Source organism: Molothrus aeneus, chromosome 14 (genome assembly GCF_037042795.1).
Source record: "Molothrus aeneus isolate 106 chromosome 14, BPBGC_Maene_1.0, whole genome shotgun sequence".
NCBI lineage: Eukaryota > Metazoa > Chordata > Aves > Passeriformes > Icteridae > Molothrus > Molothrus aeneus.
Genome location: NC_089659.1, coordinates 12,660,973 through 12,688,871, shown reverse-complemented (window position 1 = coordinate 12,688,871; position 27,899 = coordinate 12,660,973). Strand labels below are relative to the sequence as shown.

General features: G+C 48.1%; 1 protein-coding gene across 1 annotated transcript in view; it reads left to right on the top strand.

Annotated features, from left to right (window-relative positions):
- Positions 1–289: 289 nt before the first annotated feature.
- GPC4 (glypican 4) overlaps positions 290–27,899 on the top strand; it is a 67,478-nt gene continuing 39,868 nt past the window's right edge. Inside the window, exon 1 of the mRNA XM_066559368.1 lies at positions 290–650. Coding sequence (XP_066415465.1) covers positions 290–650 — 361 coding nt within the window. The remainder of the gene's footprint in view (positions 651–27,899) is intronic.

Below are 27,899 nucleotides of genomic sequence, written 5' to 3'. Positions count from 1 at the left end.
TGGCCTGGGCGGGAGCGCGGGTGCCAGGCGGGAGCTCCTGGGGCCGGGCGCTGCCAGCCCGGCTGCGGGCGGGGGTTCCCGCGCGGGGCAGCGCCGGGGCTCTCCGCGGGAGGGAGCGCCCGCGCGGGGCCGGGCAGCCCCGGGCTCCGCTCCGCCTCGCTGGGCGGGCGGATCCCAGCTCCTGATTTTCCCGGGGGCTGCAGAGGCTTGTCCCGGCCCTGCGCGATCCTGCTTGGCTGCCGCCCTCCCCGCCTCCCTCCACCTCCTCCTCCTCCTCCACCACCACCCCATGTGCTTCCTGCCGGGCCAAGTTCGCGGAGCGCCGCCGCACGCCGGGCCAGCGGAGCGGAGCCGCAGCGGAGCGGGGCGCAGGGCAGCGGGCGCGGCTGCTGCGGGGCGCGACGGGGCAGGCTCGGCGGAGCGCCGGCTCCAGCCTCGGGGCGCGCTCGCCCGGCCGCGGCGGCCCCTGCCCGCCCGCACCATGCCGCGGCGGCGCGGCTGCCTGCCGCCCCTCCTGTGCGCGCTGGCCGCCCTCAGCCTGCCGCTGCTGCTGGCCGCCGAGCCCCGCGCCAAAAGTTGCTCCGAAGTGCGGAGGCTCTACGCCGCCAAGGGCTTCAGCCAGAGCGAGGCGCCCAGCCACGAGATCAGCGGTGAGTCGCGATCCTCGCCGCCGCCTTTGTGCGCGCTCGGCCCGGCCCCGCGGAGCGCGAGGTGCGCGCCCGGCTCCCCCCGGCGCGGGGCCCGGAGCTCGGCTCGGGGCGCGCTGCCCGGCTCGGGTCGGCTCCGCGGAGCTCGGCGCCCATCCCGCGCGGAGGGTCCCGGCGCGGTCCCGGCTGCCCGCCCCCCGTGCCAGGCCGTGCCGGGCGGGACCGCGCCTGTTGCCGGCCCCGCTCCCGGCTCGGCGGCGGCGCGGGCGCTCCTGCCCTCGGGCCCTCGGGTCGCCGCTCGCCCCGGCGGGGAGCGGGCCCGTCCCGCCCCGGTGCCCGGCGGCTGCTAGCGGAGGGACTGAGACATGGCTCCTTTTTTTTTTTTTTTTCTTTTTTTTTTTTTTTTCTTTCCCCCTTCCTTTTTCTTTCTTTCTTCCCTCAACCTTCGTCCCGAGGTACTTGCGCATCCCGGGGACAGGAGTGCTCGCAGCCGGCAGCAGTAGGAAATGGTAGCTAATGTGCTCACACCCAAAACATTTTATTCTTTTTGTTTCATCCTTCATCTCCCTCCCAGGGCCGCTGCTTTTATTTCCCCTTCTGAATGACCTACTGGACCGCATTCTCCGCGGAACAAAGGAAGTGCCTTTTTAGCTGGAATCCTCGGAGACCACCAAGGACTCCAGCTCATGCACTGCAATTTCGCACTACTTTCAACAATAACAAAAATGCATGACTGAATGGCTCAAAAATGTGGAGTGTTGGAGGCATTCATTTCGGTCTGGGACACTGTCACAACACAGACAGACCCCAAGTAAATACCTTTAGACGGCTCAGATAGAAGCTGGGGGTAATCTTTACCATTGGTGTGCCCTCCAGATATGCATACATTATCCTTTTCACTGACAAAATTAAAATCATTTCAGTCGCTTGTGCTTTTGTATTGTCAGAGTAATGATATGCATTTAGCCTACATCTGTTTGAATAAAATTGCAGGCCCGTTTACTTCTCCAAGAAATATTTTAATGAGAAACGTCTGACTGGTTGCAGTTAAAATACTCTCGCCCCTTCACTCTGCCTGCTTTGTAAAATGGTCTCTAATAAATAGTCTTGCATTTGAGTCCAGCCCTCATCAGTGTAGGATCAGAATGTGAGCAGACTTCCCCTTAAGTCCAGTATTGGGAAGGTTTGACCTAATCCTTATTTTATATATTATTGTTTAAGATGACTTGGTGAGCTTTGGAGAATGTCAGGAGTAGATCATGCTGACAGGGCTTCCATTTGAAGCTCTAAAGCTGTTGTGTGTTTGAGAAAAGTGATGAGCAAGGTAAGATTATTTGACAAAAGAAGGGCTTTCTGCAGTGACATGCTGAAAGTATCGCCTGGGTTATGTTGCTGTTCCAGGGGCGCAGGGAGTCTGTGTCTGGCCTTGCTTGGAAAGCAACAGGTCCTGCAAAGTTGTTTTAAATGTAATCCTGCTGTGCAGGGTATTTCAGGTGGTGGAAGTCTTTAAAAGGAGGCGTGCTGTGTACAGCTTTAAAGTGTGGTGTACCTCAAGTGTGGCTGAATTTAAAATTAAACCTGGAGTGGGGTGCTACACCTGCTGCAGTTTCACGTTCCCCCTGTGAATTCACGTGGTTTTGGCGTGGGTTGTGTTTAGAGGCTCCGGATCTCCCCCCTTGCTGCTCAGCTGGTGCAGGCAGATCTAACCACCAGTCCCTGGTGTTGAGCTCTCTCAGAGCAGAGAACTTCACCTGTGGCATCAGCACAGGGCACTGCAGTCCCATGGGCCAGGTGATAAAGCTGGAGGCTGAGGTCTGGCACGGGGGTGAGAGGTCTGTGGTGTGTATTGTGTCTAGAACAGGGTCACTTGCCAAAGCTTTGATTTCAGACGGTGTTTCAGGTGATAAGTGGCGTGTTTTCCATCAGGAGAGTGAGTGGTTTGGACAGGCCGTTACCTGGGCGCCTGGCTATCGGTGGGAACACGATAAATGTGTGTGAGGGAATGAGCCATGTGCTTGGCCAAGGATCCCACTGGGATGATGGTGGAAACTGGTGATTTCTGCTTGGTGCCACCTCTCTGCTCACTTAAGTGGTGGAGGACAGCTTGGGGAGGCTTCAGTGGGCTGAATGGCATCACGTGTGGACACATCAATGCTGATGGAATGATGTGTGGACACATGGTTGTTCATGTCTGAAGTGCATCAGCTTCTTTGTTAGATTTTTGTACTGATTTGATAGATTATGCTTTATTCTCACATTCTCTTAGCAAGTTGCTTTAGATCACAGTGCAGACAGAAACTTCCTAGCATCTTTGTGAAAAGGTGTCCTAAAAGCTGTGGCACATTTGTTTCTGTAAGTGTAGTGATTTCTTTGCTGTTGGGGATTACTGATCCTACAGAATGTTGGCCTTGGATTGTAAAGTAGAAGAAGCAGCTGTGTGGTGCAGGCAAATGTGTCCCTGCACTGAGCTATGTGACATCAAGTGAAACTCATCCTCACTGGAAGGCCATGGGAGTCATTTGGGGTTTTATAGCATCTCACATGGATTTTTTAGCCACGTTATTTTCTTCTGGAGCAGCAGGTATGCAAACTTTTTTCTTTCAAGGAAATGCCCATTCCAGCAGGCGTTTTATCTGTATCATTGCTATTTCAGTGGCATTAAAAGGCTGCTCCTTCACCATAATTACCCAGGAGTTCACTTTAATACCTATTTAGAAGATGTTTAGGACCTAATTAGAGTATGCATAAATAGCAGGTTATATCTTGCTGAAGTACCTAGGCATTTCTTAAAGAAGTGCACAGCTGGCCAACTCACTGCTTGCTTGATAAGAGGTGTAAAATGGGTTATTTGTGGTGTGGGACATAGAGAACTTGTTTCCTTTTATGTCGCTTTGGTGTTAGAGGTATAAACACAGACTACTGCTATAAATCTGTGTGGAAGCTTTTCATAATCTGTGGCCCTTTGGTGCTGCTTTGTACCTGAGTGTTCCTCAGTGGCTGCTGCTCCTCCAGCCCTGTGATGTGTGTGTGGCAAAGCTCCTGGCAGTGCTGAGATGCAATCTTGCTGTTGCTGGAGAGGTCAGTGCTTTCATAGACCTGATGTCTACATAGCTGGTTTGTGAAACCTGACTCTTGATAGCCTGTAGATAGTAGGTGGTGTGGGCAGAGCACCAGCCTCTGACTGCTTTTAAGATGACTTTGACAGTTTCCCAAGGACGGGTCACATCTTGGGAAGTTCTGGGTCCTGGAGCCACTGACTTTGTTCAAACTCTACCCAGAATATTCCTTATGGATTCCAGGTGTCTCTGAGCTGTCCTGATAGGGCTGAACTCCCCGGAGTGACCATCTGAAGGGGCTGCTTACCCTGGTTGGTCTGGTGGGGCTGCAGAATGAAATGCAAAGTGAGCTGGTGTGGTGGCATCTGGAGACCCACAGTAGGTGGCTGTGATTTAAAAAACAAAAAACCCCCCACCCAACCTTTCTTTCAAAAGGCTGCTTCTTGCCCCCGGGTGTTAAACAGACGGAAATTCCTTCGCTTTTCCTGCTAATTGGAAGAACTAGATGTTTCTTTTCCTGGATTGAAAAGGAGAAAAAAACCCCAAAACCATCTTGCCTGTTGGTGGAAAATGTAGCCAGTTAAGTGGCAAAATTCCTTCAGCAGTGTCATCCCTGCTTTCACTGGCACTGCCCTCCTGGCAGTGGTGGAGAGCACAGAGCAAACCTGGAGCCTGTCTTTGCAGGGAGCTGGGTGCAAGCAGCACTCTGTTCAGTCTAGTGAAGTGTTCAGTGTAATTAATCTCTATTTAAACCAAATTAATTGAATAGCTGCATTTATTTGTGAGAGCAGTTCTTTCTCCGTGGCAGAGGAAATCGGCTGACCCTTGATTTTTGGACTTTGGGACTTTGCCCAAAGCAACTGTGGGTGGGTGTGCACTGATGTCCTGCTGCTCACTTGTCCCCAGTGTATTTATGGCTGTCAGTAGGTGCTCTGTCCTTGTGTCCTGCCCTTGGTCAGTCAGGATTTGTTTGCATTGCTGTTTGTTGGGGTTTAACCCCAGCCAGCAACCAAGCCTCACACAGGCACTCGTTCACTTCCCTACCTAAAGGATTAGGGAGAGGACCAAGAGGGTAAATGGTAGGAAACTTGTGGGTTGAGAAGAATCCAATTCAACAGGGAAAGCAAAAGCTGAGCATGCAAGCAAAGCCCAGGAATTCAGTGTTTCCTTGGGCAGGCAGATGTTCAGCCATCCCAGGAAAGCAGGGCCCCATCACATGTAACAGTGACTTGGGAAGACAAACACCATCACTCCAAATGTCCTCCCCTTTCTCCTTCTTTCCCTCACTTTATATATGACCATGATGTCATATGGTTTGGAATCTCTCTTTGGTCACTTGGGGTCACCTGTCCCAGCTGTGTCTCTTCCTTCAACTTCCTCGCCAGCATATCAGTACAAGAAGCAGAAAATACTTTGGCTGTGTGTAATCCCAGCTCAGCAATAACAAAAACTTTTCCGTATTATCAACCCTATGCTCAGCACAAATCCAGAACACAGTCCCATACTAACCACTGTGAAGAAAATTAACTCTACTCCAGCCAAAACCAGCCCATTGTTTTACATGTCAAGTTCAGCAAATGCTTCTTTAGTTTTTCACATGCTTCTCTTCCATGTGGCCTCTTCCAACTGAGAAAGGCTTTCTGGATCCCCTCCAGGCCAGTGTTACTCGGCTGTCTGGCACTGCTGCAGTCGGGTTGCAGAGGCAGCTCTGGACTTGCTGTGCTATGAGAAATACCAGATAACACCTGGTCATCCTCGAGGTCTGTTTGAAGGTGTGGAGTGACCTGGCCACCAGCTGTACCTACTTGCCACGATTCCTCTCTGATGAAGGCAGTGGTCCTTGGCGGGCAGGGGGGTTTTCTCCTGATTACCTGGCCAGCCATGGGTGGGGAAGTGACCATTGGAGAGAACATCCCCTCGGCCTTCACAAGTTGGCTGGCATGGAAAACTAAACGAGAGAGCAGCTTGAAGTATTTTTAGCCTCTTCTAATGTCATTTAGCAACTGGAAGCGGCGGGAGGGGGGAGCTGGCAGCGTGCGAGTTGCCCGCAGGCCACCGAGGAGCGCTGGCGGCGCGGCCGGGCTGGAGGGGGCTGGCGGCGGCTCCCGGCTGAGTCACGGCTCCGAGCCCGGCTCCGGCCGCCGCTCGCCGGGACGCGGCTTTCTCTCCCTCTCCCTCTTTCCCTCTCTCTCTCTGCGAATGTGCAGCTCGGGGTTTTGTTCGGCTGCAGCGGCGCTCCGTGTCCTAGCAGCCGGCAACGTGAAGCATGTGGTTAGCAGCAACTGCTCGCAGTGGTCCGGGCTGAGTGGGAGTATCGTTTTCCTTGGCAGGCACTTCATAGAAAGTTCTGTTTTTTCTGCCAGAATAAGCAGTCATTACATTCCATACAATTCATAGTCAAATTATTATCTATTGTTAAAATTGCCTTAATTATCAGATGTTTCCTTAGACATGTAGCTGTTTTTTAAGAGGCTGAATAGGCGTGTGTACATTGTGCAGAAGGCCTGAGCTGCACAATGTTTTCAGTACTGTTTTGTAGTTTCAGGGAGATTTTCTGTGGCTTTCGTATGTCAACAGGCTTTTTATTCATACTGAAACAGCAGCAGAGCAAGGCCAACACGACAGCACGGCGGTGTTTTGGGTCTCTGCATCTCCCCTCTGCTATGGTATTTCCTTGGTGCCTGTGGAGCCAAGAAAGTTCAGGATGGAGCATCACTGCTGTGTGTGTGAGATGGCTCTGATGGGAGAAGGTTCCAGATGAGCTTTTTCTGTCTTGAAGGTGCAGGCAGCATCTGTCCAATAGGGCTGGGACCTCTGTCAAGAGGCTGGAAAGGTCCCAGTTCCTTGAGGTGATGAGGTCTGTGATGCCTTAGCCTGCTCTTGGTGTTGGATGGTGGCGCGTGCAGACCCCACTGTCCTGGTTCTGTGCAATGGGTTGCCAACCCTGGAAGCTGCATGGCTGGGAAGGACTGCCAGTCCTCAAGAGGTGTCAGATGTATGGTTCTCATCTCCTCTCCCCTTCACACATGGCCATTCCCATGGACTAACCAGGGACTTCTGCGGATATGCATGTGTGTTGAGTTGCACAGGCTCAGTCCTTGACATCTCCCGCAGGTGTGGGCAGCATCAGGATAGGGCATCAGGATTATTCAGTCTGCTGCAAGATTCTTTACTACTTGCTTTTGTTCTCCCTTTTTTTTTTTTTTTTTGGTGGGGGGATGGACATTCTTGCTAGCCAGAGAGGTCAGGATGTGTCTCCTCGCCGGCGGCCAGGCTGAGAGTGAGCTGCCAGTCCCAGTCTCCCGGGCAATAACCTCCTTGCATTCCTCACATTCCTCCTGCTTTCTCTTTCTTTTGAGATTATGAAGATAACTTCCTTCTCCCATTGCTAAGCAATGGGAGGACCCAGTAAGCTTCCCTCTTGTTCCCTAAATTACCTTGTGTGCTCCAGGATGCCCCATGGCAAACCCCTCTGGTGCCCTGAAAGGTGCAGTTTGTGCTCTTCGCTGGGGTTTGTGCATCTCAGGAAGAAAGCTGCTGTGTGTATTCTTTAATTGCCAAGTTTTTTAATTAAAAGAGATTACTACTTTGTTGTAGCCCGTCTTACATGCTTCCTGGTTTGTTAAAGAAGTGTTTCATGAAGCTATTTTGCTTTTCTAGGAGAGATTTTTTTTGTGTTTTTCTTTGCCCATGCAGGCTGCAGAGGCTGTGGCCGAAGCACCATGTTTGTGCCAGAGAATTTTCTTCTTGTTTACATCTTTCTGGTCCGGGAAAGGTGCTCAGATAAAAATAGCATGTTGGGAAGAGGGAACCTGGTGAGAAAGTGTTGGAGGCTTTATGTGTGCAGAGCAGCCGTGTGGGCTGTTGGCAGGCTTTGCCCCGTGAGGATGTAGCTGTGCTAGTTTTCTTAGGCTGGTGTTTTCTCTTTGAAAATGACCATGGTTGGCACAATCACCTTCCCTGCCAGTTTGTGCCTTGCTGTCTGTCACCTCCCATGTCTCTGTGGGTCCTGGGAGAGGAGGGAGGTGGGATGTGGTGCTTTTCCTCAAGGGCAGCAGTGCATCACCTCACTGGCAAAGTGCTTGAAAGGATGGAGATGGTGCTTACGATGTGTGCATGGGGATACCAGCTGTTGGGATCAATTTCAATTAAGGGCTACTCAGTGTTGATTTTAATGTGAAATTAGAACTATAGTAACCTCTTTCCCAATGTAAAGCATTGCCAGATTCCCCACCTCCCAGAAAACATTCTTAGAAATACTTTTTTTGTTGTCCATCTTCTAAGCAGAGAAATAAAATCTGTTATTTTCCTGTCTTTCTCCTCTTTTTTCTGTGGCTTACACAGCCAGTGGCTGATTGCCTTGGATTTGTGGGAGTTCCCTGTGAGGCACTTCTCTCACTGCAAGCTTTGGTGTTGGAAAGGTACATGGATGGTGGAGAGGGGCTACCCTGAGCAAAGGATTTTGAAGGAGTATTTCTCTTAATGTTTCCAATTTAGAAGCTGAGAATTGTCTGGATTTTAAGCAAATTCAGATGGGAGCAAACAATGATGAAATGTTTAAAATATGTTTGAACATTTTTGTGGGAATAGGAGCAGTTCTTACACAGGCGAGGCTGCAGCTTTCAGGAGGTGAAAATATGTGGCCCTTACACATTGTCAGCATTGTTGCTGCCTTTTTTTTTTCTCCTTCTTTTTCCTTTTTTAAAAATGCTCATAGGAAATTGGCTTTGGTAATTGAGTTTCTACAGAACCACAACATCCAATAGCTGTTCCTTTCCAGGGGTCACCCTTAGGTTAGTTTAAGTAATGTGCAGTCAGTTTAACCTCTTGTGGTTTGTAGTGCTATTCTAGAAATTACTGGTGATTTGGGGTGTGTTAGAGTAACAACTTCACAGGAAAACCCCAAATGTCAGGGTGTCTGGTTTTCAGAGAGCTCTGACCGCTTGCCTTGTGAAAACCAGGCACCTCAAGGTCCGTCCCTTCTTGCATCGGAAAATGCAGTTAAAGCCTTTATGGCCCGATGACTTTCCCTTTGAAAGAAGCTGAAATAGCCCTGGGTAATTTGTTTACCTACACTGACTTATAACATCCTCCTGCTCGGAAGCACAGTGCAGAACCTGTGCTGGATGCTCTGGGTTGGGTCACATTGCTCTGCATGGCACTGATGGAGGAGCAGCAGTGCTCTCGACCCCCAAATCCCAGGGTTTAGGGGATTTGCTGGCAGCAGAGGACCAGCTTTAAGAAATTATGAGCTGGGGCTTTAGCTTTGTAGCATTGACAGTTTGGTATAAAAAGCTCTGTCATCAGGCTGTGATGACAGGGGGTGATAAATCACTCTTGGCTGGTACTACAGGTTCTAATAATGGTGTTTAAAAAAGATTACATGGGTTTTAATACAAACTTTTTGCTTCTTTGTACTCTCCTCTTTTTAAAGAGTTGAGCCTGTTTTGATTCAGCATTCTTGGAACATAAAGATGGAGACAGGATTTTTACTGGACTGAAATGCAGTTTTTTGCTTCTCCTACAAACATGAGGATCTCGTTTGAGTGTCTTTATAGCCAACTGGCTGGCAGTGTCCTCTGTATAAGGGAGCTGGCTTGTTTGTTTGTTTTAAAGGTAACTTTGCCCCATGGAAGATTAAAGAGCAAGCAGCTTCACCCAGTTGTGGTGAGTGCTGCTATTGGAAAGAAATTAGTGATAGGGAAAGCCATGCAGTAAGGGGGATAAATAACCTCCTGTACCTTCCTTGACTTTCCTTGGCCCATTCCCATGGGAGGGACAGAGCATTTAGTGATCAAAGAAACGGGCACAGTTACAAGCCTGATGGAAAATCAATCCCTTGCCAGCTATGTATGGGCACCCAGGCAGGCTTTGCCTTTGCTCTGAATAGTGCGGGCTGGATTTTTTTTGTGTACCTGCCAACCTTAGGGTTTGTGAAGTGTGGTGGCCAGCAGTCCTGGGGGAGCACAGGATGCCTGGTGAGCCAAGGCTGTGAGGCAGCAGTGCCCCTTTGCCTGGGCAGAGGCACTGGGAGCAGCTGGCAAACACCCGGCGTACAGATCAGGGGTCAGAGTGGTGCTGCTGGTTTAGTTTGGACTGGAGGAAAACAAACAGGCTTCCTCCTGAGTTTTGGCTCCGTTTAGAGACAGAACTGAGGGTGCCATAGGGCAATATGCTTTTCTTCTCGGTGGGGGGAAAAATGGCTTTAATGCGTCTGCTAATGATTCAGCGCTGTTTACATAATAATTGTGGTTCGCTTTCATTAGCTCTCATAATGAGATTGCTTTCTTCCAGTGCAATGCTCGCTGGTTTGGTTTTACACGCTCCTGCCTCCCTGCTCCCCGAGCATGGCAGTGGGATGAGGAGGGAGTGCAAGGGCTCTGTGCCTGCCTGGCCTCCCTTCCCCGGCTCCTGGCATGGAAGAAAGCTCACAACTGCTCACTGGAAAGGAGAGGAGGTGAAGAGGTTTTGTACTGCTGGGACCCAGGTGGTGGTTTGGAGCATCATCACAGTGGTTTGGAGCATCCTGGCATCTTAGCTGAGTTGGGTTTAAATCCACTTTGCGTGAGGTTCTCTCAGCTTCGTACTGAAAACTCTTGGGCTTACCTGCTTGCGAGGGAGGGAATCCAGTCACCTGCTTCCACCCAGAGGAAGAAGCCAGGTCCTTTTGTCTCCCAGTTCCACCATATCAGAAGCACTGATCTGTGACAGCGGATGTGCATCATGGATGTTGTTGGTGTGTCACTGCTGCAGCCTAACCTTGTTGTTCCTGCCTCCTGCAGCACCCAGCTGGGAAATGGGTGCTCCAGCCCAGCTGCTGTGCCCATGAGCTGCACCCACTGCTGAGCTCTTCTGAATTAATAATATCTCTTGGAGGAAAACACAATAGCGTGAGTGCTGCCTTTGAAAAGGTAAGGCTGGCTGTTGTTTGGTTAGGTGGGTTTTTTCCCTTTGTAGTGTAGTAGTGGGTACAGGAGGGTCTCAGAGCTGGAGGACGTGGCTGAGCATGGCACAGCACTGGGCTGGAGCAGAATGGGTCCCCATGGAGCAGTGGGTGCTCACCCAGGGGTGCCATGGGGAGTGTGGGGTCTGTGTGTGTTTGCAAATGTCCTGGGGGATCTGTGCCCTCTCCCCTTTGGCTGAAAGTGACTGTTTCTTTAGATACATGTCTCAGTTTGTTGCCACTGGTAGATTAAGGTCTGGACTGCTGGAGGGTCCTGAGCAGGGGATGAGTTGACCTTCTTCTTTCCAAAACAAAACACTTTTATGGGGGCTGGGAAAGGTGTGACTGCTTTTGGCCATGTGGCTTCTGCTAATCAACATGAGTTAATTGGGGCTGGTTGAAGAGCTGTGGCTTGGTGGGTAGAGGAGGCTGGAAGAGATGGGGCTCAGGGCTGCTCAGCCCCGTTGAATCCAGCCCACCAAGGGGATCCTGGTGCAGGCGCCTCGCTAGTGAAAACGCCACATAACTCAGCCCTCTGCGTTACTAAAGGCTCCTTTATACCTCTTCCTGCTGCAACTCCTGTGAGAACAGCTGCTCTTTTCAGCAGCCTTCCTTATGGGGAAAGTTCTGTGAGGGGAGCAGCCTGGCTGGCACAGGGCTGCTCCAAACCAGCCCTGAAGCTGCTGTTGAGGCAGTCTGGGAGTGGGCAAGGATGCCAGGCGAGCCTGGTGCTCCTGTCCAGCCTGGCCAAAACAAGGGCTGTGGGTCCGCTGCTTGCTGCCCAGCTGGCTCAGTAGGATCCTGGAAAATAGTGGTGGAAAGTAGGGGTTAATTTCTAGGTATCAAAATATGCACAAAAGGTTAAATGAGACTTCCTCCTTGTCAATGAATTACGGCTTGAAAATATTTGCATTCTTTCCTGAAAGATTTAGGAATAATTATACAGCACTCAGGGGCAAGGCATTCCCAGATAAACTTAACAACTCTATAATTTGTACTCGAGGCAGGGTTTCCTGTAAATGATAGCTTTGTTTAATTTTACAATACTGCTTCCAAGTGTTTGCTGACTATGAATTGCCAGCTAAACTGGACTTGTGAATCTGGAAGAGTATTTATTTGTTTGTTATTGCAGACAGTAAGAGTTGCTGTGTTGGGCTAAAACTTGGCATCTCCTCTACAAGCTGTAGGCATCTCTCCCTAGGCAGGTTTGGTGCAGTGGGCAGCTGATGTAGGGTGTGAACAGCTTTCCAACTTCTCTGTACAAAATTCCTGAGCTTCTCTAGGATCTCCTCCTGCTCTGCCTTTCTTTTTCTGGGGTTGGGAAAGGAACGCTGCAGTTGCAATGCACATACTTTATTTCCATTACTCAAAGCTGGAGTCATGCATAGTTACAGCCAAAGACACTTCAGCAGCTCTGGGGATAACAAGATAGCTGACAGACTGGAATGCGGATTTATCAGGGGTAAAAACTGGCAAAATTCCTTATTTCTGGTTCTTCTTTTTAAATAGGCCCTTCATGCTCCTGCTGCAAGAGCCCACCACATATTTAACCCCTTCTGTTCTCCCAGCTGGGTCCAGGGATGAGCACTGGCACTGCCCATGTTTCTTTTGGGATTAAATTGCTCAGTCCCACATAGTTCCTAGGTGTTGTTTTTAAACTGCAAAACTCTTTAAGAAGTGCTTTCAATGGGTTTTTATTTTAAAGTGCAAGCGTTTGCACCAGATGTCTGTCTGAGTGACCACAGAATGTAAATTTTACTGTGTGTTGCCTTTGGACTGGCAGTTTGGGAGACTACTGGGCAGTTAACATAGGCAGATTGTGCCATGAAATCCGCTGCCTTGGATTTGATTCATATTAATTTCTTTCAAAGCAAATCTCTTTATTGGCTTCAGTCTCATTTTGCTGTAGAGCTACTTTTACTGTGCCTCTGCTAGGACCTGGAAATACTTATATTGCTATGAGAAATAGGTCATATTCAGCTCCATGGATTTTCAGTTATATATATATATATATATATTAATATTGCAAGACATTAAGCAATTTCTTTTTGGGGAAACAAGTTATGGCAGAAGGAACACACTTGGAAGTTAAATAGATTAAGTGAAATCCCTCAATTACAGGAGGGAGGTTCAGAAGACAAGTCAGGCAGTTTAGGGAAGGAGTCCCAAGTTAAAATTTAACCTCTCCCAGTATTCTGTGAGCAGTGGTGCAGCAAGACCTGCCTGGAGCCAGTGCAGTGCAGGAGCCTGGGCTGAGGTTCTGACATGGCCATCTGCAGGGCTGGATGGATTTGGAGCTGGTGGCAGTGCCTGTGGTTGAGATTCTCAATTGGCTGAGAATGAAGAGAATTTCACTTTTTATTGGAAAAGGAAAGAATTGCTCAAGGATTGCAAAACACTTTGTTTTGGAAGAGATGTCATTGTTTGAAAATAGCACAGGAGCAGGAGGGGAGCTGTCCCTAAGCCTATGGCAGTCTTGGAAATCTTACAGGGGGCTCAAGTGAAGCTTCAAGGCTTAAGTGTTAGCTTGGACTTGTGTCCAGGCTGGAGGGCTACACTTTTCCCATTCCTGCCTCTTCCTTTGGTGGTGTAAGGATGGGGAGCTTTATTTTTATTGTTTTTTTTTATTTTCTATTTTAAGCAGGAGGAGTAGTATTTAGAAAGAAAGAAAGTCTTGGCTTTTGGACAGAAACACTGACGGGGTGGTGGCCAGCACTTGGTCTCTCATGGGATCGTTTCTGGCTCCTGGTTTTCTGCCCTCTGTGTCCTTTGTGCTCCCTGCATTTATCTTCTTGGCTGAGCCCCAGCACATGGCTTTGAACCAGCATGGCCAGCAGAGCTTTGCTGCAGGCCCTTGTCTGGTGCTGCTTGGCCTGTTTGGTCTGGCTCCATCCCCAGGACAGGTCCATCCCCCAGCAGGAAGCTGCTCTGGTCACAGCACAGTGTCACCCACTGGAGACACCCAGCCCACGTGGATTTGCCACAGATTTGCCACCAACCCTCCTTCCAAAGCCTTGTCTCAGCCCTGCCAGGATCTCCCCATGTAGCTGGCGGGTTGCTCAGAGCCTCCCCCTTGCAGGGGCTGCCCATGGCTCCTCCAGGCTTGTTTTAGCTGCAAACTTGATTTCATAGAGTTTTTCTGCTGATGGAGGGAGCCAGGGCACAGCAGTGGCTGTGGGGAGGGAGGGGAGCTCCTCTTCCTGCTTCAGAAAGACTAAAGACTAACACAACTGGTAAATCCATCCCATCCTTCTAATCAGCCATCCCCTCCCTGGGGCTCCCAGTGCCAGGGCTGTTTACCTTCCTGCTGGTGGATGTCAATGGTCCCACCTGGGAGGTGGATGGCAAAGGTCCTGTTTGCACTCCCTGCTCCCCCCAGCTTGCTCAGGGCTGTGCTTAAGGAGACAAAACAAACCCCTTCACTGCCTGCCAGCAAAACCTCAGTGCAATTGTCCCCTGGTGCAATTGGGTGCTGTCAGCCCAGTGTGTTGTTTTCCCATCCCACCAAAGCTGTTTGCACAAGCCCAGCTGCTGTTCAGGAGAGGAGATCAAAGTTGGGGTCTGCAGGTGGACAGTCTGTGCAACACCAGGGCTGTGGTGTCCCCCAAACTTGATTCTTCCAAAATATCCAAGAAAATGTGATCCTGTGCCATGTTCCATGTGGGAGCAGCAATGAGAAGGCACATGCTTATTACACTGTGAAATGTGTTTGGGAGGAGGATAGGGAACTCAAAAAGCTTTAATTTTCAAAGGTTGAAGTGGCCTCCTGAGATGCTGCTGTCCCTCCTGGGAGGGATTTGCTCAAACAAAGGTGGCAGCACAGAAATTGGCTTGGGAGATGTTGCAGGGATGTTGGGATTTCTGTGTGCTGCGGCCAGGAGGAGGAGTGCCCGTGTGAAGCTGATGGCTGATAAGGCTGGTGTTCACAGCTGCCCCAAGGAGAGCAGGCAAGATAGGGCATTCTGGAGAGGGGGAGAAGGAGGAATTCCTAATTTTGTGATATCCTTATCTTAATCCTTTCTCCCCTCTCTTCCTCCCCCCTTGTCGCCTCGCCCGGGGTAGGTTAAACTGCTGAGCCTCGCCTTTTCCACAAACACTGGCAGGCTGCTGCTGCCAGGCCCGGGAATACATTGGGAGTCTGTTTCAGCAGCGGGATGGGTTTTTGGACGTAGGTCGTGTTGTGCTAGCAGAACACAGTGCAGTGCTTGTGTGAGCTGGGTGGCTTCTGCAACGGATACCTGGCTGTTGGAAAAGTAACACTTGGTGGGAGCAGCAGTCGAGGGCTTAAAAGCACGTTTTGCAGGTCAGAAAATCTTATTTACAAACTCGGCTGTGGTCTTAGCTCTGAGGTGTTTTGTCCAAGGGGAGATAAAATAGGGAGGTGGGAGATGTAGGAGATTGGGATCTCTGGGCAAATGTCCTGCCCTGTGCTTGGGTTGGTGCCTCTTGCCTCTCCAGGCACCATCCATTTTCTTTTTCTTTCAGGGAGATTGAATCTGGAGCTGTGCCTCTAGCTGGAGGAAGGATTTTCACTGACACCCTCCCTCTGTATGGTGGCCCAGTTTTAGGGAGTTTCAAAGGTCCTGGGCAAGTTGCACCTTGGTTTTTTGGCACTGGATGTCCCTTGCCTCCTGTTGTGCTGCTTATTTGCCTTTCTCCATGTGTTGCTTCAGCCTTGACCATGTGCATTTCTGGAGGTTTGTCTTATTTACATGAACAGTTCTCGGAAAGTTCAGCTGAAAAGCAGCTTTTTTTTCCCTGGGAACAGCCAGGAACCACTGGTGTGTGATCTTTGTGTATAAAGTTGCCTTTCTCTGATTATAAACAGTGGCCCTAGGATGGATGTGTGGTGGGCCTGTTTAGATTTAAACCTGACCCACCTCCTCGTTTTCAGTGCTGGCATCCCCTTTGAGCTACGTGTTCTTTCCTGCCTTCTGCACTAACACGTGGTGTGAGGATTTTAACCTTTAAATTGGAAAGTCCTATTAAATTGTGGTGTCCTGCTCTAGGCAGCAGTGTATGATTTTTTAAATTTTTTTTCTTTTGGCCAATGCAATATCAGATTCACAGATTGCTCATTAATTTCCCATGCCTTTCTTCTGATAGCCTGGAATGCCAAGATAGCCTGATAGCCACAGAGAGCCTATTGCATGTCCCAGTTAGCCCCTGGGAGCTCTGACTGAGGGAAGGGATGAGCTGGGAAGCACAGATCTGTGCCTTGGTCCTGCATCTGCAGTGGAAGAGCTGCTGCAAGATCAAGTTCTGCTGGCTATCCCTCCCAGAGCCCTTCATCTGAGCTTGTTTCCCCAACCCTGCTTTGCATCAGATTGATGTGAGCTAATTATTTCTGAAACCCCTTTAATTGGTGGCTCTTTCTGGTCCAGCTGTTCGTACAGTCATGAGCAGCAGAGTGAAGACCTGGGGCAGGGCAGCATCACCTTTCTTCCCAGGAAGGCAGGCTGCATCAAGGGGTTGACAGCAATCCCTGGGGTCACTGATGAAGCAAGAAAGGCCTTTGTGTGGCTTTGTGGGCAAGGCTGGAAAATGCAGCATTCCAGAAGCTTGCTGCTTTACTGGGTGTGCATAGTGTGCAGCCATGTACTGAGATGTAGCAAGGGTTCCTCAAAATTGAGTTGTGGCTGCGATGCTCTGGAGACGCATTTCTGGGGTGATGGCAGTGGTTATTCCAGACTCCTGGAAAGCTGCTCTGCAGTGGAGCTGCTCAGCTGGAATATTTGGCCCAAACTGCTCATTGTGGAAGGGACATTGCCCATGTCCGGGCTGAGAAGGTCATCCTGTGCTGAGCTAAACTGGGGAGAAAACCAGGGAGCTGGAATTGTGGAGCAGCTCTGCCTTCCCTCCGGTGCCAAAACAGTCTCCGTGTTGCTATGAAAATGTCTTGTGGAAAACTTTCCACTTAGAACTGAAGTCTCATTTATGTCTGCCCAGGACCTGCTCTTGGACTGAGTTTTATTTTCTAAGCAAATGAGACTTTCTGGTCCTTGAGGCGGTGGAAATAACTGCTTCACCAACTTGCAGCCCACCCGGCCTCGGGGGCATGGGAGCCAGGGGGGGTTTTGGCAGAGGAGATGGTTTGTTCACAGGAGCAGTGCAGGGCCTGAGTGGGGCAGTAGGCAGCACAGCTCTCTCAAACTTACTTTGTGAGCCTAAAACTTGGTTTTCAGGGGACCACAGCTCCCCATATTGCAGCCTTCAGAGTCCTGCTGTGCTCCCACAGACCCCCCCAGTCGCCCCCAGACTGCAGACTACAAACTGAATATGAAATACTTAATAGGAGCCAAACTGCCTTGAAAAATGTGTGGATGCAAAATTAATTCGAAAAATCTGGCCTTTTGTGTATTTTCTTTCTGGAGTCTCTTAACCTGCTCTAAGTTCTTTTATTATCTGCACTGTTACTCTGCTTGGCATGCTCTGCAGGCAGGAGGAGGGCTTATTAATGTGGGTTTTTACATAGATAAATGTGGTTGTGAAGTACTATTGACACATGGAAATGTTGGTGGATGTGTGGAGAAGGATCAGCTGCTTTGTGATAGCTCTGTGCCAGTTCCCTCGTTCGAATATAGTTACGAAACCCAGTTGTGGCAAAGCATGTTGTAAAAAAAAAAAAAAAAGGCATATTTCTGTGGCTTAAAAAGAAGAAAAATCAAACCCAAAACCACACAGACCCCTCCTTAGTAAAAGTTTTGCGCACATAGGAAACAAAGGCATCGGCATTTGCTTGTCAGAGCTAATAAAGTTTGCTTGGATCTTAATTTTTCTGCTTGATTTCACAAAGTAATTGAAACTTCCTTTTTGCTGCAAGCCCTTTTTCCCCCTTCTTTTCCCTCTTTTTTGAAAATATTCTTAAAAGAACATCTTTTGGTCAGTGAGTTGATGGAATTTTGCTCAGGAGGCAGGCGCAGTTTGAGCGTACTTTGCAACTGGTCAGTCAAAGCTTATAGGACAAATTACTTGTGTCTGCAAGTCATTCCCCCAAGTTGAAAACCACCTAGACCAAATAAACCTTGAACTACAGGTTTTATAGGATCTTTTGAGCGTGTAAGTGAGGCTTTTCTAATCGCAGTGATCTGATAAAACCTTAAAAACCAGGGTTCCCATAAAGAAAATAGTTCCACTTGAGGTGATAAAAGCCACATCTGGTAAGCTTTGCTTGCTACCTCCTGATGACCTGTGAAACAGCAAATACTGCAGAGGAACAGTCGCCAAACTCCTGGTGCCGTATCTTTGTGTGGAGGGGATGCACCAAAAAAAAAGCTGATTTGAGAGCAAAACCACCAGCCTTTGAAGAAGGAGCCTCTTCTGGCTCATCCTCTAGCTCGCATTTGATATTCCAGGATTTGATATTCCACGGTGCCTTGCTGCCTGCCTCCCGGCTGGCACAGCACAGGGAGATTCAGAGGTTAGGATAAGGAGGGGCCTGTGTAATTGAAAGCAAACAAACAGCTAAGACAAAGAAAGAAACATGAAACAGCAAACCCAAAGCCACAAATAGAAAACAGACTTTGCAGATTGATTAGTTCAAATTTGTTTATTTGAAGTCCCAAAAGTTCGCGCTGTCACTCTTTTGAGGTGTCTCTCCAATTTGGCAGTATGTTGACCATGTGTTTGCAGATCAGTTTTTCACAAGAAAGACCCTGGTTTTCGGTGTGTTGGTGTTGCCTTAAACTTTGAATTGAAAGGAGGGCTGCAGGCTCCAAAGACTGATTTGTAATTGTGATATTCAGGTGCTGCTTTTGAGGTAATTACATTCTGTTAAACTTCTGCTTCATGGAGAATTTTGCTTAGGCATGTATTTAGTGCTAACATGTGCTGCTGATTTCCCAGGTTTAGGAAGACTGATGCACTTACTGGCTTTGGAAATCAGTGGAGACCTGAAAAACTCTGGGTTTAGTTTTGTTTTTCAGAGTGTTTTGGACAGAGAGGTGCTTCCTATCTTCAGTAACAGATCAACAGTGTAGCTGTAATATATATATATATATATATATATATATTTTATGGAATTGGCTTCAACACCCTCAAGTCCCCAGCAGAGGAATTACAGCTCCAGCCTATTAACTGTTGGCCATTAATGAGTCTGGTCTAAATGCCTTGATTGTGCCTGAGATTTCTAAGCTGAATCTTTGCATAACATTAGCATGGCAGGAATGCCTCCCAAGGACAAATAAGAACTTCCCTGGCTTTCCCATGCCTCTCCAGGAAGGAATAAGTACATTTTGGGTTGTACTGATACCATCTCGTGCCTTGGTGCTATCAAAGGGGGTGGAAGCTCCCCGCTGCTCTGGCAGCCTGGCTCTGATGTTCTTCCACATCCAGGCACATTGCTTATCTTTAACCAAGGCTTGGATAAACTTCCAAAATAAATGACTGTAGTAGTCCAACTCGGTCTGCTTTGGCATAGGTTTTCTGGAGTGACTCAAATGTTTTAAATATGAAAGTAGCTCGACTTCAAACGCCGCTTTTGGACCGGGTTTTCAGAGCTGCCTCCTAAAGCAGCAAAGGGGAACCTTTCCTTGAAGAAAATCTTTGTTTTTTCTCCTATTTAAACCCCCTCCATGCCCGCTTCTCTTTTCATCCGCACCCTTTGTTCACGTCTGCCTTCCTGATTAAGAACTAATCAGCGAAGATAGATTAGTCCGGAGCGGAGCGGCCCTCGGGAGCCGCCGAGCCCCGGCGGGTCAGGAGCCGGGAGGCACCGCGGGGTCACCGGCACCGCCGCGGAGGAGGCCGGGGGAGGCCGCCCGGGCCGCGCTCCAGTGCACGGAGGAATGCGGTAACAGGATTTAAAGGAAACGTACAGAACTAACGAGGATTAAGGCTAATTGTCCTACGAGGGGCGGCAGGATGTGGCCGTGCGGGGAGCGGCTCTGTTCTGTGAGGGGGGAAGGCTGGGAGTTAGGAGGGCTCAGGTAGGGTTTTGGTTGGTTTAGCTGCTGCGTGGAGAAATTGGAAAATAAAAAAGTTGAGTTCTCCCTTAAAGACTTAAAGGCTGTTGGAGCAAGTATTTCTGCAGTTGGTGGGAAGCATCCTCGCTGTTTTTGCTGGCTTTGCTCAGCTTTTGCTCTGTGCACGGAGCTGATGTCCCCTGAGTGTCCCCCTGGGGCTGGCAGGAGGCTCCTGCGTGCTACCAGTTTGTTTGGAATGCTGTTGGAGGTGTTTAGAGGATCCTGCCTCCCCTCCTAGGTCAGGCTGGTTATCAGGTCTTGCAGAAAGGCCACGGGTATCTCCAAGCTTGAATAAGGGGGGATTTAAGAAGCAAAAGCCCTCAGGCTTGGTCCTTAGCAAGCCACAGTGTGTGAAATGCTGGCTGGAGCCAACCATCCATCATCAAGTGGTACTAGAGGGCAGCCAGACCAAAAAGAGTAATTCACATTGTATTTCTGTGCTTTGGGGAAGATCTGTCCCTGCCCGGAAGAAAGTGAAGTTTGCTCGTGTCCCAGCCAGAGGATGGAGAGATGGTGCCCTTCAGGGCTGCAGGACCCTCTGGGCAAAGCCCTGTTTATTTGCCTTGGGCCAAGGGAGGGGATCAGAGTGGGGGCACCAGGGGCCTGTGGTTCTCAGCAGGTGTGGTTGGACAAGTTGCCCAAGCAAACTCGTTCTTCCTGGGTTTTTGCTGTTCCTGATTGAAGCAGTCCAAAGCTCAGTTTTCTGTCCCGTACAGAGGTGCCTTTGGTGACACTGGAGGTGGGCAGAGACAGGAGAGGTGCCTGATTTCCCAACTGTTAGATTACAGCTGGACTTTGCCACACCTGAACCTTTAAACCTTGTCATCTTTTTGTTTATACTTCCTGTTACCACAAGTCCTGAGTCCTGACTCCAAAAGCCCCAAGAAAGCAATACTCTTGCAAATGGAGAAAACAGGTTTTCCCTCCAAAGGGAGGAAAAAATATCCGTCTCTGGGGTACACTGCCACCTTCAAAGCAGCCCTGTCACCTCCTCCTTGGCTGTCCCGTACATACGCTGCTTCAAGATACGCTTTCTTCCTGGCAGAAGCAGCAAACTTGAATTTTTAGTTGATGCCTCTTATCAGAGCTCTCCTTTTTCACTGGGTGGTCAGTGTTCTCTGCTTGCTTTAAAGCTGTGCTGCTGTTGGCCTTGTGTTTATTTTACTGGGGAGAATACTCCTGTGGAGATGGTCGCGTGCCAGGAAGGAAGGGATGTAAAACAGCATTGAGGTCCTGCTAACAGCGGTGACACATCCACCAAGGGCAGCAGAGTTAGAATCCTATGCTCACATCCTGAAAATGGTGTAGAGCTGCTGGCACCCTCTGATCAGAGCAGGGCAAACCAGGCTGGCACATCTGGGGCTGTATTTCCCCCAGTGCTCTGAGTGCATGGTGTTAGAACCATCCCAAATCCTTAATTCAACTACACACTTCCAGGAGAAGCACTCTGTGCATCAGCCTCCCTACATTTATCACCAGACACAAAATAACATGCCCCATTTTCCAATGTGAATTATTTCCCATTCCCGTTCTGAAGGCTCATGCAACCAGAGTCAGCTTTCCTTTCTTCCCTCCTCAGAGCATTGGTAACTCTGCTGGGATCTCACACCTAAAAAGCACCAAAAGAGTGAGCACGCCCCATGTTCCCTAACTCAGGTCCTCACCATGAAGGTCAACAGCCAGCACCACTCTCCATCCAGGCATGGGCTCCAGCCCTGTCAGAGTCACACAGGATCTTGGTCCTGGATTCCACCGTCATGGATTCTCATCCCCACCTGAACCTTTTTTTCCAACCACACAGGATTTTTTAAGCAAGGAGACATCTTCACCATGTAGTCAGCTCCCTAAGCTGACTGGTAGGGCTATGGAAGTACCACAGTTTAGCACCATGTGCCAGCATGCACCATATTTAACATCCCACCCAATTATCAACTGTTTTATATCAATGGTTTATTTGCCTTATTAATGTTAAAGCCACTTGTTTCCCCCGCACTTCCACTTAGGTTATTAATCAATGTGCATTTCAGTTTTTTGCTGATTACTCTAATGGCACAAAAAAATTCCCCAGACTCACAGAGAAAGCTTATAATAGTGAAATGATTTTATTTTTTTTTTTGCAAACTTGTCAAGCAGTCAAAATACACTCTTTGATACCCAAACCAAAGCCCTTTCACCTACGCTTAACAACAGTGAACTATTTTCAGTTGAGCTTTACTGCATCTGTTAACTCAGCTGCTAATCCATCTTGCAGGCACAGGAATGGCAGTGCACACAATACCTCAGTGACATACCTCCCTTCAACACAACAAATAATCCTAATTATTTCCATAGTGCGTACCTACAGTTACTTAAAATATCGTGTACAACCGAGGTCTGTCTGGCTTCTATTTTTCCATTTTGCTTTGTTGACAGCTTTGGGTTCCCAAATTTACTGCCAAGAGGGTCAGGGAGTGCAGAGAACAAGAGAGATTTATATCCATGTGTGTACATTAAGCCAAATGCACATTAAGAAACTTACTTTTCTACTGGAAAGAGCAACTTAGGACACAAAGAGGACTCTTGCATCCACCCACCCAGGTCCAAATAATCACTGCAAAGCTCATCCTGGACCTGATGACAGAGGCAGTCCCTGAAGGACCAAGTCTGGGTAAATGCTGTCTGCTGAGGTCAACCAGAGTGATTTTGGAACATCCCTCCTGGGCGGGGATAGACCAGGAAAGCCGTTCCCACACTCCTGACCCAGCTCTTCAGCCCCAAACAAAGGACAAAGATCTGTCTCTGCTCTCCACAGCAGCCCAGAGAAGCATCATTGGTCAACTGAGATCCCCTCCTGCCCAGCTCTCAAATTAAGGCTGGGGCAGTGGGAGTGGTTCAGGTGGAAGACCCCAAGGACCAAACCCAAACACTCTACAGCACATCTGGGCTGGGGACTCTGCCCATTGCAGGTGATGTCTAAGCAAGGAGGATGCTGGATCTTGCCTTCAGTGAGGTTTAAAGAGTTCACTAGAAGCTAAAACCCAGCTCACCTGAGGAAAAATACCATCACTGCTTCATTTCCACAGCACAGCCAACAATTTCCTACCCGACAGGGTGGCCCAATACTGCAAGGTTTTACACCCTGGAAAAATATGCCATGATAGAGCCTGCTTTCATTCCAACAAACAGGATATTGAGTCAATTAGTGGCATACCAAACACTAACCAGACAGATGAAGATAATACATTTCTGCAAACATCAAAAGAGAGAGAAACCACAAAAAGATCTGAATATACAAATAAGGCGAGGGGGAAAAAAGAATATTAAAATATTACATAATTAAACTTATTATTTAAGCAAATCTGAAAAGGAAGTAACTCTGGCTAACTAGAGGATTCTCCCTGGCTCTAGCTAAAACAGAAACCTTCAATGGAAACCAAGAGTTGTTACTTAATTAAAAAAACAAAACCAAAGAACCCTCCATGGTATCTCTGAATGAGAACTTAGGAAATGCAAATTCTCTTTATTATCACTAAATTCTTTAGGCATGAAATAGTTCTCATAACATGTCTGCCTACACACACTAAGTGAGTGGTGTTATACGGGGGACAAGGTATGCTGAAAATTATTGTTCTTTTTTTCTCACTTCTGTGGTGGGGAAGTTGGATACAGATAATAGATCAACCCACCTCCAGGATGACTGAGCCCCTCTACCATTTACCAAAGAACATGTAAAAAGCCCAATACCTGCAGTCAGTAACTCTTACCTTTACCTAAGGGTAAAAGTCACAGGAAAAAGAGGTTGCATACAGCCAGCAGACTTCAAAATTCAACAGAGCTTGGTCAGCAGATTATACTGGGATAATCCAAAAAACTTCACCAAGTATAATTTCATGCAATTAAAGGGGGGGGGGGAAAGGGGTGGAGGAGAAGAGAATCCATTTGGAGCAGCAAATACACAGAATTACTGAAGTCTCAGGCACAAGGAACAGCAAATAGAAGAGATCTGGTTGGGAGACAGTCACTTTGGTTGTGAGAATTTTCATTTTTTTTTCCTCAAATCCCCCACCAAGAAGGCAAAACAAAGCCAAAAAACCTGCTTGTTTGTATTTATTTTTGCCCTAAAGCTTTCGGCTATTTGCAAAAAAAAAAAAAAAAAAGCAGCCTCTGACCAAAACGGATTCCATCACAACCAATGTCATTTAAATTGGAATATTTTTCCTTCTAAACATTTTCTCCCTCTACTTTTGGGCCCTCTCCCTCTGCATGCCCCAGACCCTCCACCAAGCACCTCCAGGGATGCTCACACCAATGCTGGGTGGCACCACACGTGGGTAGGCAGGGGAAAGCAGGAATATGCCACTGGCAACCACTTTTCCAGTAATTTTTTCCTTTTCAAACACAGCTGATTCCAGTGTCAATGCACAAAAACACGTTTCAGAGCCACACAGTAGGCTCTTGTGAGATGCACCCAGGCTCACCTATTTGTGCCAGCAGACTGGTCATCCACTGGCAAGTCCCAGATCTGGCAGTGGATGACCCTGGTGATTCTGAGGATCGTCCTTTATGTGGAAAAGTACCCCTAAAAATTACAAAAGCAACTCAGAAGGATGTAAGGCATCCATGGTTTTGCAGAGGCACTCAGTGAGGCAGATCTCAGCCAAGAGCTGCACTACCATGGGAAGCCACTGTTCTCCAAGCTGGTGGCACATTTCGAGGCAAGCAGCACTGTCCCAAGGCACTGGGACTGTGGCTGTGTGGCTGAACATCCATCCATCCCCCTTTCCAATGTTATCAGCTATGCAGGGGCTCAACAGAAGTGAAGCTTTCCTGCTTGCACAGGCAAAACCACGACACAAAGCAGAGCTACCATTTCCATGAGTTCCACAGCAGTAAGAGCACTAAAGGCATGCGAACTGGCAGCTGTGACCCAAGCAAAAGTTTTTTGAAAACCCCAAAACCTAAAGATGTTTTTAATTCCTCAAATAAGAAACAAAGCTCGTGGAATTCAGCCACAATTTCCTGTTTTCGACTTAAAATAAAATTAAAAAAAATATCCCAGGCTTTAAACAAACAATAACATAATCTATAAATTGGAACACAAGAGACATGTTAATTAACTTCCAGAGAGATTAATTCCCTATTGCAGGACCCAAAAATAGGCACTGCAGAACCTGCTGCAATTCTGAGCCCAACACAGAAGAGAAGGGGAAAAAAGAAAACAAGAAAGAAACAAACAAACCCAAACAAAAATACAAGACCAACTGCAAACAACTATATTAAAGGGCAGTGTATGAATAAATACACAAATATCTGGGAAGCAGCAGAGCGATGTTTTCCACTTGTAAGGACACGCTCCTTCACCCTGCCTTGAGTAGTTTTGGGCAGGGAGAAGAGTAAGCTGGATGCAGGGGCTCAGCAGAGAGCTAGGACCAGCCAGGGCCACCCAAAAGTCTAAACTGGCATGGACAGGAGGACTGCTTTTACTCCCCATGCTTTGGTTACTCTTTCCAGAGTCTCGACACAGCTTGGCCCCGATTGGCCAAAGAATCAAAACATCTCACAGCAGAATCCAATGAAACAATCGCCTGTGGGTAAACAATCTCCAAACACATTCCGCATGAGCAAAACAGAGGAGAAGCAAATGAGATAAGATTTGTTTTCCTTTTCTCCGAGGCTTCTCAGCTTCCCAGGAGAAAAATCCTGGGCGAAGGAATTTTTTCAGAGAATTTGAATGCCACACGGCACCAAGGAGAAGCACACAGCTGAGTGTAATTTCACCTGGAAATATTTAGATGCCAAGACTCTGCATTTTGGTAGTGCTCTTCATTATTAGGTATCTACCAACAGTGTGAGCAGTGATTATGCTGTGGCTGTGCTGATATCCTCTAGGGATTACAGCAGCGCCGGTGAGGATGGACAGGAGCTCATGGTCCATTCCCAGTGGTGCTGAGCATCCCCAGATCATTTTGTAGCCAGGAAAGCTGGGCATTTTTGGTATTTTGGGTAAGTTGAAGGTGATTGGATTGAGTGGACAGTTCAGTAGCTGTGTCTGTCTCGATGACTCTGCCAGAGTCAATCAAAAGCTCATGCTTTTCTTTCTTCTTCTTGCCCCTTGCTAATGTGGGGCTGGAGCAGTGGAGCTGTGCTCAGGGGTGATGCTAGTGTTTCTTGTCATCTTTGCTGGGGGTTTTGTAAAGCCTCAGTAGCATGTCAATTATATATGATGGGTGGAAGCCTAATATTCTGTGATAATTAGAAGGCAAGTCTAGTGTGAAATTGGATTAGGGTCCGGCATTACAGTCTAGGATTCCTTTGGTAGTTGGTTCAGAGGAAGTCATAAAACTCCTTTACAGATGACACAGGCCCGTGTGTGCTAGAGGGGAGGGGCAGAGCACAAGGCTGAAATGCTGGCCCAGTTCTCAGGTCCTCAGCAGTGTTTGCCTCCTGCTCCTCCACCACCCAACCTTACCCCAGCCTGATTTCTCACATGGGAGCAAAGTCCAGCAGTAACGTTCAGACCATAAACCACTTCTGGCTTGTTTGCTGAGCTCCAGTGAGGGGCTGGGCTGTGTGGCAAGCCTTTTAAAGAAATATCCACTCCTCACCTCCCAGTAAGCTGCTCCTGAAGCTTTAGCTAGTTTTGCAGTTAGTTTAAGTATGAACTTGTTTGAGGTGAGGAGAAGCAGGCTGGGAAAGCATGCTAGACACCCAGAAACAGCATTTTGAAAAGATCTTGGAAAATTGTTTGGTAAAGAGAACTGCTTTTAAATATCATGTAGCCCCTGAGTTTGCACTACTCACTTACTCATTTGATAAAAACTTGTTTTTCAACACATTGCAAAATAGTTACTTGATTTGGAAGAAACTCTGTGTGCCTGGAGTCTGCTAAATGCAGTGTTTCTGTAATGGCTTGTATCATAAGTTTGCAAGATTACATTTCTGAGTGCATTTGCTTGGATGTACAGATGGTAATGTCATGTACCATCACATTTATCTTTAAACAGCAACCTCCATTCCCCAGAGGTGTGCTGTTAACCAGCCAAGGAGCAAGTATCATCCATAATTTTTGGTCCCTCATTTCTCTCTCTGTGCTCATATGTATCATAAGGAAAATAAGGAGAAATCTTGCTGCAACAGGCCATGAGAAAGATCTGCTGCAAATCCATGTCAAGCTGTGGTGATGGTGTGCATATGCAGTGGATATTTGGAGTCAGTCTCTGCTACTTGAGCTCTTTTTGCCATGCAGCCCCTGATGTGATGATTGCACACCCTGCCAAACAATTCAATAAAAAAGCTAACTTGAAAGGAGGCTGTGGCAGAGTTATGTCTTTGCTGTGCTCACATGGTGATAAATTACAAAAGCTGCCGAGGTTTTCACACTCAACAGTAGATGAAGAGTTGCCTTGTATGGGCATTATTTGATGAGTTTTAACTTGGGAAATAATTATTGCTGAATGTGTCCTTGACAGTGAGTGCACACCATGGGCGTTCTCTACATAATATACATAAACATTAGATCTATGCTAAGTATGCCTAAATACACATATTTTTCACTCATTTTCCTTAGAGGAGTTCACTGCCAGATTGACAAAGGGTGTTGGCTTTGACCTTGGCTCCAGGTCGGTGTTTGTGTGTTCATAACTGATCTGTGCTCACATGGAGCTCTCCAGCCTTCCTCCCTTCCATTCCCCTGGCTGTAGCACCGTGGTGTTTGAAAGCTGTTTGGTGATGTCTTGCATCAGGGTCTGTCTGCATGGGATGAGTCCCATGGATAGATCCTGAATGGATCAGCTCTGCTAGCAGATTTAAAAGACCAGACATGAGATTTCTCACACACCGTGCCAGTGTTGTTTGGATGTGTTCTTAGGGATGCAGTTGTGCTAAGGACAAACCTCTGTGTGGGAAAAATGGGGCCCCCAGTGACTTTCCAGTGGCATCTCCCACTGTGGCATAAGAAAACTGCAAGAAAAGCAGCCCACAGACCTAAACTTCCTGTTTTTTAAATGCTGGGTAGCAGAGTGCATCCTCCTATGATTAGCACTGAGTAGCCAGAGCTCTTCAGCTCCAGACAGAGCTAATTCTTGATCATGAGCCAAGACCACATAGTGCTGACATGACTGAGAAATATCTTCCATAATTAGATTGCTTGGTCATTCATTTTTGAATGTCTGAGTTACATTTTGGAGCATTATTTCTTAATGATCAACCAAATGGGATCTGTGCAAGCTTGATTTACTGTCAGTAGTGCTCTTGCTTGGCTTTGCACGTGTGTCCTGGGGAGACACTGTCAAATCTGGGACAAAGGGGATTA